The sequence below is a fragment of the Anolis sagrei genome, chromosome 6 (assembly GCF_037176765.1).
Source record: "Anolis sagrei isolate rAnoSag1 chromosome 6, rAnoSag1.mat, whole genome shotgun sequence".
Taxonomy (NCBI): Eukaryota; Metazoa; Chordata; class Lepidosauria; order Squamata; family Dactyloidae; genus Anolis; species Anolis sagrei.
The window spans coordinates 121,920,222-121,939,021 of record NC_090026.1 but is presented as its reverse complement, the minus strand read 5'-3'; the positions used below and the strand labels follow the sequence as shown (position 1 = coordinate 121,939,021).

The 18,800-nt window shown below is 41.3% G+C and overlaps 2 protein-coding genes across 11 annotated transcripts in view; one reads left to right on the top strand and one right to left on the bottom strand.

The window, feature by feature from the left end:
* GALNT11 (polypeptide N-acetylgalactosaminyltransferase 11) overlaps positions 1 to 9,912 on the top strand; it is a 32,625-nt gene extending 22,713 nt beyond the window's left edge. The window contains exons 8-12 of the mRNA XM_060782611.2: positions 501 to 653; positions 3,192 to 3,410; positions 4,126 to 4,230; positions 7,248 to 7,385; positions 8,771 to 9,912. Of these exons, the coding sequence (XP_060638594.2) occupies positions 501 to 653; positions 3,192 to 3,410; positions 4,126 to 4,230; positions 7,248 to 7,385; positions 8,771 to 8,902 (747 nt within the window). The 3' untranslated portion in view covers positions 8,903 to 9,912. The remainder of the gene's footprint in view (positions 1 to 500; positions 654 to 3,191; positions 3,411 to 4,125; positions 4,231 to 7,247; positions 7,386 to 8,770) is intronic.
* A 4,060-nt stretch (positions 9,913 to 13,972) lies between these two features.
* Positions 13,973 to 18,800, bottom strand: part of KMT2C (lysine methyltransferase 2C) — a 264,118-nt gene continuing 259,290 nt past the window's right edge. For all 10 annotated transcript variants that reach the window (XM_060782601.2, XM_060782604.2, XM_060782602.2 and 7 more), the window contains 2 exons: positions 18,465 to 18,573; positions 13,973 to 16,053 (listed from right to left, as the gene is read on the bottom strand). In XM_060782601.2, coding sequence (XP_060638584.2) covers positions 15,961 to 16,053; positions 18,465 to 18,573 — 202 coding nt within the window. In that variant the 3' untranslated portion in view covers positions 13,973 to 15,960. The remainder of the gene's footprint in view (positions 16,054 to 18,464; positions 18,574 to 18,800) is intronic.

The window sequence follows — 18,800 nt, the reverse complement described above, 5'->3', positions numbered from 1 at the left end:
TTTTTCTTTCTTTCGGCATGACAGCATTTAGACTGATGTTCTTTCCACATAAAAAGTGTACAGTTCTTTTTTTCACACTTTTTTTTCCCAAGTAGATGAGTTGTGAGTTCTGTTTTAACAGTTGCTGCTTGACATTTTGTTTTATTATCCATCCATGACTGAGCAGGGATTTGAACCCTGTCTCCACAGTCATAGTCCAGTACTCCTTACTAACTTGCCGCTTGCTCAGTAGGTTTTTTTTACACAGAGCCCACTGACTTATACATGTTGTCAAAATATAAATGTGATCCTTCAATTACTTAGAAAAACTGAATCTGTGATTTTATGGTTTTCAAGTTATGCAGACAGAATAACCTTGTCCAAATACTATGACTACACTTTATTAAGTGTAGTCATAGCTTTGGGCCAAGATTAGTCTATCTGTATAACATGTCACTGCTATGAAGTAAAAAAAAAAAACAAAAACCCATATATTATATCTATTGTTTTGCTTCTGGCAGATCTGGATGTGTGGAGGCAAGCTTCTCATCATTCCTTGCTCCAGAGTAGGACACATCTTTCGTAAAAGGCGGCCTTATGGCTCACCGGGCGGCCAGGACACCATGGCGCACAACTCTCTACGACTGGCACATGTCTGGATGGATGAATATAAGGCAAGCCTAACATGGTTGGGATTGTAATTAGTGGCACTTGTAGAAACGAGAGCTCTGGGTGGTATGTTAAAGCACATGGGAAAAGTCTAGGAATTCTGGCCTTCTTCCTCAAAAAATGATTTGAGATGTATCTTTGGAGCAGGTCTGCACTGAGTTATCAGTCCCAATCTGTGTGGATGATGAGAATGATAGAATGACTCCAACATAGTGGAAAGGTCCCCAGTTGTTTTACAACAGTGGTTCCCAATCTTTGGTCCTCCAACTCCCAGAAGCTCTTGCCAGCTTGTCCAATAGCCAGGAATTTGGGGATTCCAAAACACCTGGAGGGCCACAGGTTGTACATTCCTGTTGTCGAGGAATAGGTACCTTGACCTCTGTTTTTTCACACCTGTCAGGAAACAGATTTAGGATTGTTGTAGTTCAATTTCCAAGCAGAGTTTTCCAGAGCAGAAGGGTTTATCAGGTGATTTTCCAAAGAAATAGTGCAATATGTGAAGATGGAATGGTGCAACAATAACTGGGCTATGATATTGGAGTATGTGATTTTATAATTTTAATGTTGATGTTTTTAGTGGGTGTTTTAATGTATATGTTTGTATTTGCTGGATATATATGTAATTTACGGCATCAATTTGTGCTTCATGTGCTCCGCTCTGAGTCCCCTTCGGGGCTGAGAAGGGCGGGAAATAAATATGGCAAATAAATAAATAATAGTCAACGGTCCTGTGGTATGAAGAGCTGTTCCCATAAAAGGTGTCACTGTGATTGAAACAAACAATGCGACCAGGTGACAGTGTACAGCATGTCTTTCATAGACATTCCCGATCCAGTTAAAGCCAATGTAGGATTGGGGTTGGTGGGCACTCCGTATTATGAATTGCTTCTACCCACAGCATGTTTGTTAGGTCTAGCATAATGTTTGCTATCAGTAGTAGCCAGAATCTGTATACGGAATTTAAAATTAGTCTAAGCAAATCGCATTATGAATTGCTTCTACCCACAGCATGTTGTTAGGTCTAGCATAATGTTTGCTATCAGTAGTAGCCAGAATCTGTATATGGAATTTAAAATTAGTCTAAGCAAATCGCATTATGAATTGCTTCTACCCACAGCATGTTGTTAGGTCTAGCATAATGTTTGCTATCAGTAGTAGCCAGAATCTGTATATGGAATTCAGTGCACTGGAAATAAAACACTAGACCATCTCAGATCAGAAACCCACATTACTAGGAGATTTCCTTTGGGTCCACTACTTCATTTCAATGTAAGATAGGGTTCAGTATGGCACCCACATGCTATCAGTATCCAGTGTATTTGGAAGTGAGAACTATGGATGTATTTCTAGGAACTGGTCCAATTATTTTGGGTGTAAGACCTCATCAAGTCCTTGGCATCTACAGTTTCTTACTTATTTCTGCATATAGAAATGGCAGCTTTAGGCCCAATAGAATATTGACCTAAACACAACTCTGTGTTGGAAAATTTTGATATTGACTGTTAATGTCAACAAATGGTAATGCTAATATTTCAGTAGAAATGTGCAAAAATAGCTTTTGATGTCTTAGAGGGCTTTTCATGACTGTGCTGACATTAGAGAGACACAAATGATCCTTTTAAATACTTGGATCTTAAATGCCAGAAAATCTATTAAAAATTCAGGTTGACCCCATTATGGTAATAGATATTAAAGCCTAGTGATTATAGTTACCTTTCAGCTGTTTCCAGTAATAACAAAGGATGAAAGCACACACTGTGTGTTAACTTGGGTATTTTTTCCCCGTATATTTAGTATATTTTTTCTTGTGTTAGTCTGTTGCCCCAATGTCTTTTGCTATTATTTCACAGCTTGGACTGCATGAGTTGCTGCTCTTTTTCTTGGTAACTTAATGCAGAAAGACTTGGTAATGTGAAAGAATATAAATTTTCTTGACCTCAAACCCCAGCATTGGCTGAAGGGGAATGGGGAAATTTAGGTTTTTTATGTGTCATTTTGTATTCAGTGAGGATGCACTGTAATTGGTGTATGTTTGAGTGCAATTTGGAGCCACCGGTGGCACAGCAGGTTAAACCACTGAGCTGCTGAACTTGCTGACCGAAAGGTCAGCAGTTTGAATCGACGGAGCTGTGCGAGTTCCTGCTGTTAGGGCCAGCTTCTGCCAACCTAGTAGTTCGAAAACATGAAAATGTGAGTAGATCATTAGGCACTGCTTTTGCAGGAAGGTAACAGTGCTCCATGCAGTCATGCCAGCCACATGACCTTGGAGGCATCTACGGACAACACCGGCTCTTCAGCTTAGAAATGGAGATGAGCACCACTCCCCAAATTCGACATGACTCTGTCAGGGGAAACCTTTATCTTTACCTTTACCTGAATGCAGTTTAGTATAAATGTAGTTTAATATTCAGAAGAACTAAACATTGCCCCCATCTCCATGATTTGTTCTCATTTTCACTTAAAAATAGATTTCATCGTAATGTATCTGAAATAATTGTTCTGAATTGTAATTTCTCCACAACCCTTCTCTTTCTTTAATTTAGGATCAATATTTTGCCCTGCGACCAGAACTGAGGACGAGGAACTATGGAAATATTACTGACCGGGTGGAATTGAGAAAAAAGTTGAATTGCAAATCCTTTAAGTGGTATTTGGACAACATATACCCAGAAATGCAAATTTCTGGGTCAAATGCCAAAGTTCAGCCACCACTCTTTTTCAACAAAGGGCAAAAACGACCAAAAACACTCCAGCGTGGCAGGGTAAGAGGATGTCCTTTCTTCATCAGATTCTGAAATCTACACTTTAGAATGAAAGCACTTATTTAAATGAAATAGAAATATTTTATCACTTGCAGCTACAATTTGGTACAGCTTTATGGTAAAAGCCGCGTATGAAAATATATTGCTACAAATGCCAAAATGAGTGACTTCTTTGCAGATGAACAGAATCTTCATCTTTATGGATGCCTTCCTCTTTATATTGTGCTCTATGTGAACCGCTCTGAGTCCCCTGAGGGGTGAGAAGGGCAGAGTACAATTAAATAAATAAATATGCATTTTCATAGTGTTTTGTCTGAACAAATGTGTTTTGAAGTACTCTTTTGATTAGCGGTTCTTCCTGTGGAAGAGTATATGTGATAAAATTACATCAGAATTAGTTGTATTTCTTAAAGCAATATCAGAGCCAAATGAGATTGTAGATTCTCATTTGGATGTGATTTTTAGATTCTTTACTTTGCATGTGAACTGGTGCCAGGACTCCATGTGTGCCAGGACTGGACATAATGGAATTGTACATGTTATTGTTCCTTATTTGCCTTTCCCCATAGATGAAAGGGGGAACAACAACAGATTAAAACCAACAGTTAAAAACAGTTAAGGAAAAACACAGAAGGCCAACACATATTAAAACAGTCAGTCTGCATTTTATATAATATGTCAAGATTGAATGTAGGTATTTTTTTTCTCTTTGCAGTTACGTCACCTTCAGTCAGATAAATGCCTGGTTGCCCAAAGCCACCCAAGTCAGAAAGGAGGACTTGTTGTGGTCAGAGAGTGTGACTACAGTGATCAAAATCAGGCAAGTGCCCCTAAGACTGTACTTTCCCCCTATTTGTTGCCATGTAATTGCCATTTTCTGAATTGAATCTGTCTCAGAATTGCTTTTCATTGCTATGCATGCTTAGAGTAAAGCAAAATCCAAGCACAGAAGGTGGCATGTCTCGGGTATTTTGTCATTGCATGCTCTGCCTTTGACACTTAGGGCATGTGAGGTTTCCTTTCTATACTAATTTCTGTGCCAGTAATTTTGTAGTGTCCATGCGGATTAGTGTGCTAGGATGCATTAGCTCTTACCGACCTTGTATTTTTGCTTTAGGATGAAGCACTTGAGTATGTGGGTTTTAAAAAGCCAGATAAATGCTTTGACAACAGATCAAAAACACATTAGTAAAATCATTTTAAAAACACCCCAACAAAACAAAGTGGAACAAAGAAGGAATCTAGGAAGCTTCTCTTATTGGCCTTCCAGTATATGTACAAACTAGATGAAAAGAATCCCTTTTTAGCTAAAGGTAGGCATCAATATTCCCCACTGCTAGTATTCAGTTCCTCTATTGAATGTGCTCCCAATCTGGTTCCTTCTTACGTAAAATGGCAAAACAAATATCCTTTGATCCATGCTGTTGCAAGATGGGAGAAGATACAGATCAGATTGAAGTAGAAATGCTGTTTGTAACTCATTCACTTGGGCCAAGGTCTCAGAGTCTTCTTTGAGTCCTTGTAGAAATGCCTTAAATGGCCCTCTGTGTTCTGTTGCTGGAATAGCAGCTTGTTGATACTGCTTTGTTTTGCAGTCCAGATCCTAAAAAATAATATGTAGTGGTTGATAGGAAAGTGATGAGCTAGCTGTATTTTCGGTCATTACTCAAAGGAGTATAGCTCTTTTTCTGTTGGCATGGGAGGCATCCTGTTGTGTGTTATCTTTTGTTGCTGAAAAGGCAAGCACAATGTCGCTGTAGTCCTTTTTGGTTATTATTTTTATTGACTTCCGTCCTTTCAATTTTTCTGTGATGCTTGTGTTGATAAATCAGAGTGGAAAACATCAACGCATAAAAAGCAAGCATGTTGAAATTGTGGGGAAGCAATCAGCAGCAGCTCCTGAAACCACAAGTGACTCACTTCTTTGCAATCTCTGCAAAGGCAGCAAAATGTCCAGTCCCATCCATTACTGCTCTCTCTGCAACCAGGAGCCTCTTGCCCTCTGAGCTCATGAACTCTCATTAATAATTGAGATGCTCGCTTTTTTGGAAGGAAGCCCTTCCATGGCACGAATGTTGCTGCTGAGTTGCAACATTTGTGATTGACAGGCTGGGAAAGAGTTCTACAAATGCAGTGGACTGCTAAAACGATAAATAAATAGGGCCCTAGAGCAAATGAAGCCTGAACTCTCCCTAGATCTTGTCAGCGTTTTGGAAGAAGCAATGATCCTCTGCCGTCAGCTTCGCTGGACTGGCCACGTTGTCTGAATGCCTGATCATTGTCTCCCAAAGTAGCTGTACTTTGTTCTCAGCTCAAGAACAGAAAACAGAACGTTGGGCAACAAAAGAGATTTAAAGATGGGCTTAAAGCTAACCTAAAAAAGTGGAATAAACACCGAAAACTGGAAAGCCCTGGCCCTCGAGCGTTCAAACTGGAGGTCAGCTGTTGCCAACAGTGCTGTGTATTTTGAAGAGGCTTGAATAGAGGGAGGAAAGAAGAAATGTGCCAAGAAAAAGAAGGTGCCTCAAGCAAACCCTTGTTGGGGCCCACCTTCCATCAGGAAATCTGGAAATCTGTGAAATAAATATTGTGAAATAATGGGGCTACAAAGTGTCGTCCACAACATGCAAGTATGGAGAAGAGCAAACCTCAGACCACTTGCTACACTGCAGTCTGAGCCCTGAGACATGCACAATGGAGGACCTTCTTACAGTGACACCAGAGGCACTCAAAGTGGCCAGCTTCTGGTCAAAGGATATTTTGTATAATGCCAAGTTTTTAATTGTGTCTCTGGGTTTTTTATATATTTATTATAACTGTCTTCTTAATTCACTTCTGATATGATAAATACATTGTGAAAGAAAGACTACGCAGATCCAGAATAGGTCTCCACAGTCACTTATGGACCCACTGCCAAGACTTAGCCACAAGGGATCGCTTATAGTAGTAGTAATTTCCATAGAAAATGATGAGATGATGAGACTGAGAGTGTTACATCTTTTCCTGATATGGCCAAAGTACAACTCGCTGGAAGAGATCATAAGGCTTGGTAAGGTAGAAGGCAGGAGGAAGAGAAGAAGACTGTATTTCTAGTGGATAAACTCAATCAAGCCAAATCCCGAGTCAGAGGATAGCATGATCTGAAGGTCTCCCATTCATGGGATGGCTCAGTGGGTTAAACTCCTGTGCCGGCAGGACTGAAGACCGACAGGTCACAGGTTCGAATCCGGGGAGAGGCGGATGAGCTCCCTCTATCAGCTCCAGCTCCTCATGCAGGGACATGAGAGAAGCCTGCCACAAGGATGATTAAAAAAACATCAAAAATCATCCAGGCGTCCCCTGGGCAACATCCTTGCAGACGGCCAATTTTCTCACACCAGAAGTTTCTCAAGTCACTCCTGACACGGCAAAAAAAAAAAAAAAAATCAAAAAAAAATCATGGGATCATTTGAGTTAAAATTGACTTAATGATTGTTAACAATAACCAATACAACCACCAGATGGTGCACAAGTTTAATTTTATTTATTCTGACCTGAACTCCCTGGGATCAGGTAAAGCCCACTCAGTGGCTGGTAATGGTGGGAGTTGAGAGTCCAATGCCACCTTTGAGGTTTTCATTTCCCTGTTTCTACTATAAGGTGATAAGCTAATAAAAGGAAGCAGAACACACAATATGTCACGTTATGTTCAGAAGATATATTGTGTAGACATCACCAAAGCACACAACAACAAACCATCTATTTCGCGGGGTAAACAGTTTCCCTTTTGTGAAATGGAATTCTTGGAGGTTTCTTTGGTTCACATGGCACTAAAATGTCAATGATTGCTTCTCTTAGGTATGGCTATACAATGAGGATCATGAACTAATCCTAAACAATCTTCTGTGTCTGGATGTATCCGAAACCCGGACTTCTGATCCACCCCGCCTTATGAAATGCCATGGCTCAGGAGGCTCTCAGCAGTGGGTCCTGGGGGTGAGTTCTTAATGAGGTTGAGCTGTTCCAGTCTTCTGTATGTTGGAAAGTTCTGAATCAGAAAATGGATTGTAGGGGCAATGACTCCTGTTAAGGTGTTTTTCAGATGTCAACTTGTTACATTTCAGTATTGGCTAGATTCTGTTGAGATTCTACAGATAAAACCTTACTGTCCTTAGATTGGGCATGGGCAAAATTTGGCAGTTGAAGTCCAAAACACCTGGAGGTTCAAACTTTTTCCCATGCCTGCCTTAGATCCTTAAAAGAAAAGACTCATCCATTCAGAAAACATTCTTTTAAGTTTAGTTCATGCAGTCCTAGGCTCATATTCGAAATGGGATTTAACTGTGCCCCATAGCATTGGTGTATTTACGTGATCGTCAGAATACTTCATGTGCCTGTATCCCATTTCTTTCCTGGTACTTACCATGTTTGTACTGCTCAGTTGATTACCAGGACTAGGAAGCCTTTAGGGTGGAGTAACTCATTTGTAAACCTCCCAAATATTGTTACATTGCAGCTCCCTTCAAATTTTTAGCACTACCTTATGCTTGAGAGTGAAATCGCCTGCAGAGCTTGCCAACACCTGCTTTATATTTACATTGTTAAACACACACAACATCTGGAGACACATGAAACATCAGTATCTCCGAATTGCATTTTTATTTTGCTTCTGGGATGGTTTTTAAGTAGTGGTTTTAAGGGGATAAAAAGAATCTATTTTGACAAGTAAAAATGCCATTATCAATATCCAATGTGGCAGATTTGCCAAGATTAGCTCTCCCCTCCCCCCACCCCACATTCCTGATGTTCTTAGAGTTCATTTGCACAAGATGTTCTTAGAGTTCATTTGCACAAGTATAAGCTAATGAAAAAAGCCCCCTGATGGCGCGGTGGGTTAAACCGTTGAGCTGCTAAACATGCTGACCAAAAGGTTAGTTCAGATTCGCAGAGCTAGTACTCCTGAGTGAGCTACTACTGTTAGGCCCAGCTTCTGCCAACCTAGCAGTTCAAAAACATGCAAATGTGAGTAGATCATTAGGTTCTGCTTTGGTGGGAAGGCAGTGGCACTCCATGCAGATATTCTGGCCACATGACTTTGGGGATGATGCTCATCTCCATTTCTAAGCCAAAGAGCTGGCGTTGTCTGTAGACTCCTCCAAGGTCATGTGGCCAGCATGACAGCATGTCTGCGGACAACACTGGCTCTTCAGCTTAGAAATGGAGATGAGCACCACCACCCCCGGAGTCGGACATGACTAGACTTAATGTCAAGGGGAAACCTTTACCTTTACCCTAAGAGGGTCAGCTCTCATTAGCTCAGGAATGAAGGTGCTTCTGTTTCCTTTCCCCTCAATTGTTGCCTGGTGCTTTTCCCTCTCCAGAAAAATGACCGGCTTTATCAGGTGTCTGTTGGGCAGTGCATGAAGGTTGTGGAGCCCTTCAGCCTCAAGGGATATGTGGCTATGGCGATTTGTGATGGCTCCCTCCCGCAGCAGTGGCATCTGGAGAGCTGAGCAGCAGAGGCAGAACCTCGGTTCCTGAGTCGACTGAACTGAATTAGGAATCTGGATTCCAAACTGACACTTGCGACATTCAGTATTTAAAGGAAGTTCAGAAAACTGTTAGTGGACTATAAGTCCAGGTGGGACAGAAACTATAACAATCATGTTTCAACCTCTGTCCCCAAAGCAGAAGTGCAATTATGTTCTTGGGACAGGCATGAGCAAACCTTGGTCCTCCAGGTGTTTTGGACTTCAACTCCCACAATTCCTAACAGCCAGTAGGCTGTTAGGAATTGTGGGAGTTGAAGTCCAAAACATCTGGAGGGCCAAAGTTTGCCCATGCCTGTTTTAAGAATTCTCTGGTGTCTGGAAGCTTTCTAAATAATAATTAGAAATCATGTAACTTAATTAGTGAAGAAATGCAACTAATGCACACTTCCTCACTGTCAGAACTGTACCCCATTTTGTTGTCATTCCTTGCACAAAATATCACGGTACTATCTTTTCATTTTGGTGAATGGCTGAATTATTTTAACTGATCTTCTGTCGTAGTCCTTTGCGTATTTAATTTTAATCCATTTATTTTAAACTTTGCATAGTTGCAATTTTATGTGTCCTTTGTCTTACGGTATTTAAGATAGTTACTGCAATTTAAGTTTGATGGTTGGCTAGTATCCAAAATTATGCGGATGGCAGTCTCCTCCTCCTGCTGCAGGACTTCCCAGCGTCTTCCCCTCTGCATCTCTCTTGCGCTGTAATCATCTCCTCTGGTTAAAGGAACCCTTTGACAGACCTAGGAACGGCTGCGGTGTTGAGGATTATGGCTAGAATTATGTGGGACAACAACAAACGAAAGGCACTTTTGGACGTGGCTGGGATTTTAAAAGAAAAATATACTTGATTATCTGTACTCGGTTTCCATGCAGTGAGCTCAACAGAAACCGATGTATGCTATGTATGTTTAAAACGATCATGATGGTGTAAGATATATATGTATGTAAATAAACAGCAAGAAATTTGAATTTCTCTGAAAATGAAAGCATTCATTGAGTGGGATGCATTATATCATCAGTTCATTCAACACAGAGTTAAAACACAGGCCTGAAAAATATTTGGTATTGAATCAATGGTGGTAACATGCTCAATCAAGATCTTTGTCAAAAATGGGTCAGTTTTAATTAGTGATAGGATTTTTGTTTTATGATTCATATGTGATTGCAGTAATTGTATAAACACAGTGTATGCTGGATTTATGATATTACATAGACATCACATGGAGGTAGGGACAGACTTTGTATTTCTAGGTGCAAAGATTACTGCAGACACAGACCTCAGCTAGGAAATCAGAAGACGTTTACTTCTTAGGAGGAGAACAATGACCAATCTCCATAAAATAGTGAGGAGTAGAGACGTCATACTGGCAATGAAGATCTGTATAGTTAAAGCAATGGTATTTCCTATAGCAACCCATGGATGTGAGAGAGGAAGGCTGAGCGAAGGAAGAGAGATACTTTTGAACTGTGGTGCTGGAGCAAAATTCTGAGACTGCCTTGGACCGCAAGAAAATCCAACCAGTCCATACTCTAGGACAGTGTTTCTCAACCTGGGTGTCGGGACCCTTGGAGGGGTTGTGAGGGGGTGTCAGAGGGGTCACCAAAGACCACAAGAAAACACAGTATTTTCTGTTGGTCATGGAGGTTCTGTGTGGGAAGTTTGGCCCAATTCTATCGTTGGTGGGGTTCAGAATGCTCTTTGATTGTAGGTTAACTATAAATCCCAGCAACTACAACTCCCAAATGTCAAGGTCTATTTTCCCCAAACCCCACTAGTGTTTACATTTGGGCATATTGAGAATTCGTGCCAGGTTTGGTCCAGATTCATCATTGTTTGAGTCCACAGTGTTCTCTGGATGTAGCTGAACTACAACTCCCAAAACTCAAGGTCAATGCTCACCAAACCCTTCCAGTATTTTCTCTTGGTCATGGGAGTTCTGTGTGCCAAGTTTGATTCAATTCCATCGTTGGTGAAGTTCAGAATGCTCTTTGATTGTAGGTGAACTATAAATCCCAGCAACTACAACTCCCACAGGACAAAATCAATACCCTCCCCCAATCCCAACAGTACTTAAATTAGGGTGTATTGGGTCTTTGTGCCAAATTTGGTCCAGTGAATGAAAATACATCCTGCATATCAGATATTTACATTACTATTCATAACAGCAGCAAAATGACAGTTATGAAGCAGCAATGAAACTAATTTTATGGTGGGGGGTCACCATAACATGAGGAAGCGTATTAAGGGGTTGTGGCATTAGGAAGGTTGAGAACCACTGCTCTAGGAAATAAAACCCGACTGGTCACTGGAGGGAAGGATATTAGTGGCAAAGATGAAGTACTTTGGCCACAGGGAGCTCTGACGTGGGCTGGTCCATGAGGTCACAAAAAGTTGGAAGCGACTGAACGAATAAACAATGACATCACAGTTACGGAAAATTACATTTATAGTCATTGTACCATTGTTTTGACCTGAGATACTCCCTCAAAGCCATCTTTTGAACTGTGCAGCTCCCTCCCCAGGAAACTTTGAAAACAGGATGATGAACAATGATGCAGGCTTTGGGAATAATTCTACTTTATGTTACAACCATTTTAGCATGTTGCATAAAATCTTGCACTATGAAGTCCTCTTAGGACTTTATTGCACGAGGCACACAATGCATTGCAGTATTGTTACCATTGGTGACAATGGATATCTTATGACACTATGTGCATCCCACTATTGTCTTGGGTCCATCCCTGGCGAGTCGCCTGTCCCTTTTATAATTGACAGCTAAAACCCTTACATATCTCATTCCACTATTTCATTCTTGAGATGGCACAAGGAGCATTCCCACTACGGATGGATGAACCCATATGCTGACCTAACAGCAAGAATCCACATTCTTGTTTCTTTAGATCCGCACAGGACGCTTCTCTTCTATCAGTTATACTGCACAACCAACCATATGTACTTTTAACTTTTTTGAAGGGAAAATAATTAAAGAACACTAGGAGGAGAACTACTAAGACCAAATAAGAGATCAAAAGATTTAGAGAACAGTCCCAGCAATGCCTGAGAAGCAGATCGAGTGACAATTACAATCTGAGAAACAAGCTCCTCAGTTGATTGCCTCGCAGCAAGCCACTTTGGAAGAGCAGAAAGAGGAAATAAAGAGGAGCTTTATGTCCTCCGGTGAAAGCGAGGTAAAGGAGACAAGGTTTGCTGCACTTCGAGCCTCTGGAAAAGAAACGTAACATACACAATACAGCACTATATGAAATGAGTCAATTAAATTGCTAGGGGAAGAACAGTAACCCAACTTTTTTTTACAGAGAAGAAAGCACAAAGTTGGCAAAGTATCCGTAGATTAAAGGCACCCTGCAAAGCAAAAAAAGCAGCTGAGATAAATAGCTGGAAAAAAAAGTCGGATTCTTGATTTTAAGGCTTTGGCGATGAAGGGAGGGGCAAAAGTGGAGAGCTCAAGAAGAGCGTAAAAAGAGGTGGGTGGAGATCCAATAGAGCTCACCTTCTGTAGCAACAACAACCAAGGAAGCAATTGCCAATCAAAAAGGAAATGGAATGCAGAGGAGCCAAAGTCGTGTGACTTCAAGTAGGCAGGAGTAGTATGCCGTTCTCTCCCCGCTCCCATTCCTAAAGTGGTTGATTTGCATGTTTATATCAAAGAACAAAAATATAACACTAAATACACTGGGTAGGTAATATGGCAGGAAGGTTTGGCTAACAAGTGAGTCTTTGCGGAAGATTTAGCGAAGATGCTCAGTTGTGCAAATAAAGAGGTGCAATATTGGGAGGTATTCCCCTTAGAACAGTGGTTTTCAATCTGTGGGACATGGCCCAGCAGTGGGCTGCGAGAACAAAAGTCCAGTTCGCGAACATCCTTCCTCTTTATTTTATTTCCATTCCTTTCCACTGACCTAACTAGCCCCACCCCTTTTGGCACTAATGTTGGAGAGTGGTCGCTGGTCAAAGTGGTCCCCTGTCAAGTGGGCCCTGGTCAAAGTAGACCACGGTCACTGTGGGCCCTGGTCAAAGTGGTCCCTGGTCAAAGTAGTCCCAAGTCAAGTGGTCTCTGGTCAAGTGGTCCCTGGTCAAAATAGGCTCTGTTCAAGCTGGCTCAGGTCAAAGTGGTCCCTGGTCAAGTGGGCCCTGTTCAAGTGGGTCCTGTTCAAGTGTTCACTGTTCAAGAGGGACCTGGTCAAAGTGGGCCCTGGTCAAAGTGGGCCCTGGACAAAATAGCCCCTGTTCAAGTGGGCTCTGGTCAAAGTGGTCCCTGGTCAAGTGGGCCCTGGTCAAAGTGGGCCCTGGACAAAATAGGCCCTGTTGAAGTGGGCTCTGGTCAAAGTGGTCCCTGGTCAAGTTGGCCCTAGTCAAGTGGGCCCCGTTCAAGTAGTCCCTGTTCAAGAGGGCCCTGGTCAAAGTGGGTCCTGGTCAATGTGGGCCCTGGATAAAACAGGCCCTGTTCAAGTGGTCCCTGTTCAAGTGGGCTCTGGTCAAAGTGGTCCCTGGTCAAGTTGGCCCTAGTCAAGTGGGCTCTGTTCAAGTGGGCCCCGTTCAAGTGGTCCCTGTTCAAGAGGGCCCTGGTCAAAGTGGGTCCTGGTCAAGTTGGCCCTGGTCAAGTGGGCCATGTTCAAGTGTTCACTGTTCAAGAGGGACCTGGTCAAAGTGGGCCCTGGTCAAAGTGGGCCCTGGACAAAATAGGCCCTGTTCAAGTGGGCTCTGGTCAAAGTGGTCCTTGGTCAAGTTGGCCCTGGTCAAAGTGAGCCTTGGTAAAAAAAAAAAGTTTGGGAATCGCTGCCTTAGAATCATAAGAGTTGGAAGAGACCTCGTGGGCCATCCAGTCCAACATCCTGCCAAGAAGCAGGAAAATCACATTCAAAGGACCCCCCGACACATTACCATTATAATGCGACTGTTGCGACAGACAGGTTGGTGTAATAAAGTGCAATCCCCTTGTAAAACAGGTACAGGTCTCTCAAAGTCTTGCACTGACAAGTTTCAGCTTCTTAATACAAACAAGCAATATTTATAGATGTAAAATATTTTATTTGTAAATGCTGATCTTCCAAATCTGTTTCCACAAATTTCAAAGCCCATAACACTCTGTATACTTCAAAAATTCATTTTTTGTCAACATTAGAGAACTATGATACAGAACAGGAGAGAGAGAGAGGAAAAAAAACCTGTAGTAGGACAAATACTGGTAGGATCGATGCTGGAATATTGTACAAGAGAAGAAAAATATTCAAGAAACAAATTTCATACAGCTATTTATCAAGAGAAAAATATATACAATTGATTTATTCTGTAAGATAAAAATACATCATGCCATATACATTACAAGTCCAGAACTGTATCACTGAATTATACCGACAGTTTTACAGTCCACTTCAGCTGTGCACACAAAGAAAAAACTTCATTTCTTTTTTAATATTTAGACTGTGAAGTGTCAGTACCAGAATTTAAAGTACAAAATAAAAAAAACTAACCTGGTTCAAAATGTTGATTAGGTCTCTACAAGCCAAACACAAACAGTGTTTATTTATTTTTTTAAAAGAAATGTAAACAAAAACAATCCATACAAACACATATTTTTAAATTACACTTTCCAAAACCCTATTGCGAGAGTCCTGCAGATGAAAGCACAATTACATCTATTTTTTTCCTTGTTTTTATTTTTAAAGAAGGCAGCTATTGTATTAGACTTACGCTTTCACTACACATTTCTATTTCCGTTACATGATTTTAGTGTGAGCCGAACAGTTCATGTAATCCCCTCCCCTTCTATACTTTCTCCGGAAAAGAAAAAAAAAATCAGTGTTCGGCTTCTGTTTTGGGTGGTTTAAGCAGTTATTCACAGTTATCACAAATTCTAAGCACACAAAAAAACCTGATTTTAAGAAATAGGGATGTAACAATATAATACAAACAAAATAAAAACCAGTCTTAAATTTCCTCAGACGTCTACAAAAAAGTCATATACACGCTCTATTATCAGTCTTAAGGGTCGACTTACAAAAGTTAATGGATAGAGCACAATCGAGCCTGCTTTCAAGGTTAAAAAAATAAAGTAAAACCTCTCTTAAATTGAGATTTTGGTTATTCCATAACAATTTTTTTAATGGCATGTTTAGTAATACATGAGATCATATTGTAACATCCCTATCAAAGTTTAATAATAAGCACCCGAAACTGCTGCAGAGTCTTGATAGCATTTGGTCAATTACTATTTCTTTATATTGTACTTTTTTTTTTTTTACTCCCTCAAAATTATTTACACGTCTGTACAAAGTAACAGGGTTTGTTAGTTTCTGCAGGTAACAGCAGCAGCTTGGCTTCTAACTCTTCCTTTTTAAAAATAGCTTCATTCACTTATTTCAATAATAAATACAAAAGGTTTCTCTTATTTTACAGAAATCAAAAACTACAATAAACTGACTCATGGAATCAAGTATTTTAAATGTATTTTAGTGCAAGTTATTTTTTTCCCTTAGCTCTATCCCTAAGGAAGTCATTCAGTACATTCCTTGTTCAGTGGTGTCTACTTTTTATTTAAACTTATTTTATTTTTATTTTATTTTTCTGTATTTAGAGGGCCTGCCCCTTTCATAAAGTAAGGCTGTGGCCAGCACTTTGGACGTCTCCCTTTCTTTCGCTGGTGATTTCAGTCTACATTCATTGATGCCACGCTGCCCCTCAGCAGGTCAGCTCTCTACACCGCTTTCTCTGCCCACGTTCAACAACTTCTCAGTTCGCGAGCGAGTTCATAAAATCAAAAGTGCTGGACCGGTTTGGAGATCTGTGGCGTCTCTCGTGCGCTCGGGAAGCCAGGCACCGGCTGATGCGCTTCCCGCCGTCCGGCTCCCTCCCTTCTGGCGCTTCGCCTGGGAGCAGAATATAGGCAACTTGCAGAAGGGACCGCTTTCACATCCCTGCCCCAGCCTGCAAAACGACGCCATCAGAGTCACTCCTTCCTTGGGACACGCAGCCCTAGGAGACGGCAAGGAATGCATCTAGTTCATCCATTTCCGGCAGTTGACGGCTCCACAGTGACATGGAATCTTGTGCTGATCATCTTCAAAATCAAACTTATAGTCGTAACAGAGCTGGAAAGAAAAAAAAACCGGTCAATTTAATCCCATGCTTGCAAAACCTATTACACCCTGTAAATCAGGCATGTGCAAAGTTGGGCCTTCTCTCCAGGTGTTTTGGACCAACATCCACAATTCCTAACAGCCTACTGTGTTGTGGCTGAGCTATTTTCTGATGATGAGGATGACAGGATTCAGATTCCTGCTGGGATTCAGCTTCCTGGCTCTTTATCTGTGCCTCAAATCTCTGGGCCTGCTTCTGAGGCTCCCACAGACAGTGCAGTGTCAACACAGACGTTCCCACCACCCGAAAGGAATTTTAACGAAGGAGATAGCGAGCAGGTGCCTTCCCACGCTGATACTGAAAGTGTAGATAGTGACTTGACCCGGCAAGCTCATCTTGATCTCCGGGTCAGGCGGAGTTCTCGTCTGGCCAGCAGACGAGAAGCCAGTTCAGTGAATGGTCGTCATAATGCTTTTATAATGATGAGAGCCTAATGTTTTCATGTTAAAAAGGTATTTAGGCCTCTTGCAAACTCTGAGAAAGTGTCAGTTCAACGTAGCTTACTAGCTTGAAAGCTTCATGGAATAACCTTAGCCTGAAAGCAGTACGCTTGGGATTTATTTCATTGTGATTCATGGGGCAATTGTTTCATTGCTTGTACCTGGGACTCTGGTTTGAACTTTGCCAATAGGATTATGTCTCCTGTTTTTACCTGAAGATCTTTGGAACTATATTCTGCTTTTAACCTTAATCTTTGGAATTTTGTAATGTTTATTCTTTATTTTGACTTGGATTTTCTCCTCAATAAACTATAAAACTACAGCTCTTGTGTGGTGGTGTTTGGAAGCAAGGTGAAGCTTACTCTGAGTTGCAACATACTGGCTGTTAGGAATTGTGGGAGTTAAAGTACATAACACCTGGAAGGCAAAACTTTGCCCAAGCCTGGTCTATTTATTTATGTCCTGAATTGCCCTTCAAAAACAGCTTTTAGACAATATTGAAAGTAAAAGAAAAACGCTTTACTTCAGCAAACACAAAGGATAAGCAAATGCAATTGAAAAGTGCAAAAGAAAGCAAGGAAGTCTTCTAGACACAAATTCAAGTCTCTTACAAGGACCTCAAAAGAAACACCAGTCTTCCATCAGACAACAGACGATGAACTAAGTCCACAAACCAGATTCCATAGGAGTGAAAACAGCAGTATCAGGGTCGTTGTTACCAGCAAAAGCTGACTAATCCTGCCTCTGATTTATAGCCCTGAATTCCCCACGTAGGGCATCTCTCAATTAGCTCAGCATTTTTAGCAGCTATTCTGGCTGAACGGTGTCTGTGCTCTGTCTCTTTTCGTCTCTCTAGAAATGTGGGCACTTTCAAAACCTCATCATCTAATTCTTCTCCTCCCTCCACTTCCTGAGCACTTCCCTGCTCCCCTTCCTCTTCCAAAGATGAGGAATCCCCAACAATTTGTTTGTTTGTTTCATTTATATACTGCTTTTCTTAACCCCTGGGCGGGGAGGGAGGGGACACGGACGGACTCAATGTCATCGTAACCGGCAAAATTCAACGCCTCATAATATAAAATGCATTACATAACTAAAATAACATATAAGTGTAGATTAAAACCAATAAACTATAAAACATCTGAATAGACAAACATAAAACATTGGTGCAATGTTTTATGTTTGTCTATTCAGATGTTTTATAGATCTTAACTACTCCACCTCACTCCCTGAACGCTTGCTTAAAAAGTCACGTTTTGAGTAGTTCCCTAAATGTTAGGAGGGAGGGGACTGATCTCATATTGCTGGGGAGGGAGTTCCGCAGCAGAGAGGCCACCACTGAGAAGGTCCTGTCTCTCGTCCCCACCAGTCGCACCTATGAGGGCAGCGGGACCGAGAGCAGGACCTCCTCAGCAGATCTTAATGCTCTTAGATGCTGTTTACATTGCTGAATCTATTTGGGGATAGGGTTCATCACTTTGGATAGGTCCTTAAAGTTTGGACTTAAACTTTGAACAGATTCAACACTGTCAGGTTAAAATGCGATCAGATTGAGATGCTCAGTCACTAGGTGACCTTGGGCTGGATACAAAGATTCATAGATAAAATATGCATGGGGAAGTTTGCCCCGCCCTTGTTTTATAACATCACAAAGGGCCACTTCACCTAGCAACAGCCAAACCAGTGACATCACAAAGGGCCACTTCATCTAGCACAGTGGTTCCCAACCTTTTTTTGACCAGGGACCATTTGACCAGGGGCCACTCTCCAACATTAGCACCAAAATGATTACGAATCAGTTTTTGGTCAACTTTACATTCCGTTTGGCTATCTGGGGTGCTCATTCAGAATATTGCATTGGATAGACCACAGGAATCTGTGTTAAGAAGGATGCATCCTACAACAAGCCATACAAACCGTACCTCTTCCCCTTTCTGGATTCTCCTGCTAGAACTGATGATGATTTTATGCCCCCTTTCAAAGGTTACCACCTCGGCCACACAGTTTGGTGCACAGGAATGATTAATATACCTAAAAGGAAATGAAACGAAACAAGAACTCAAGCATGAGATTTTAAAACGCTGAAGTAAACAAGCAATTGCACCCAACGTTGACCCGAGGAAAGTAATGATCTAAGCATTGTGGCATCTATATAAATAAAAATGTAATGTTCGGTTGTGGGATTAACAGAACTCAAAAACCACAGGACGAATTGACACCAAATTTGGACACAAGACACCTAACAACACAGTGTATGT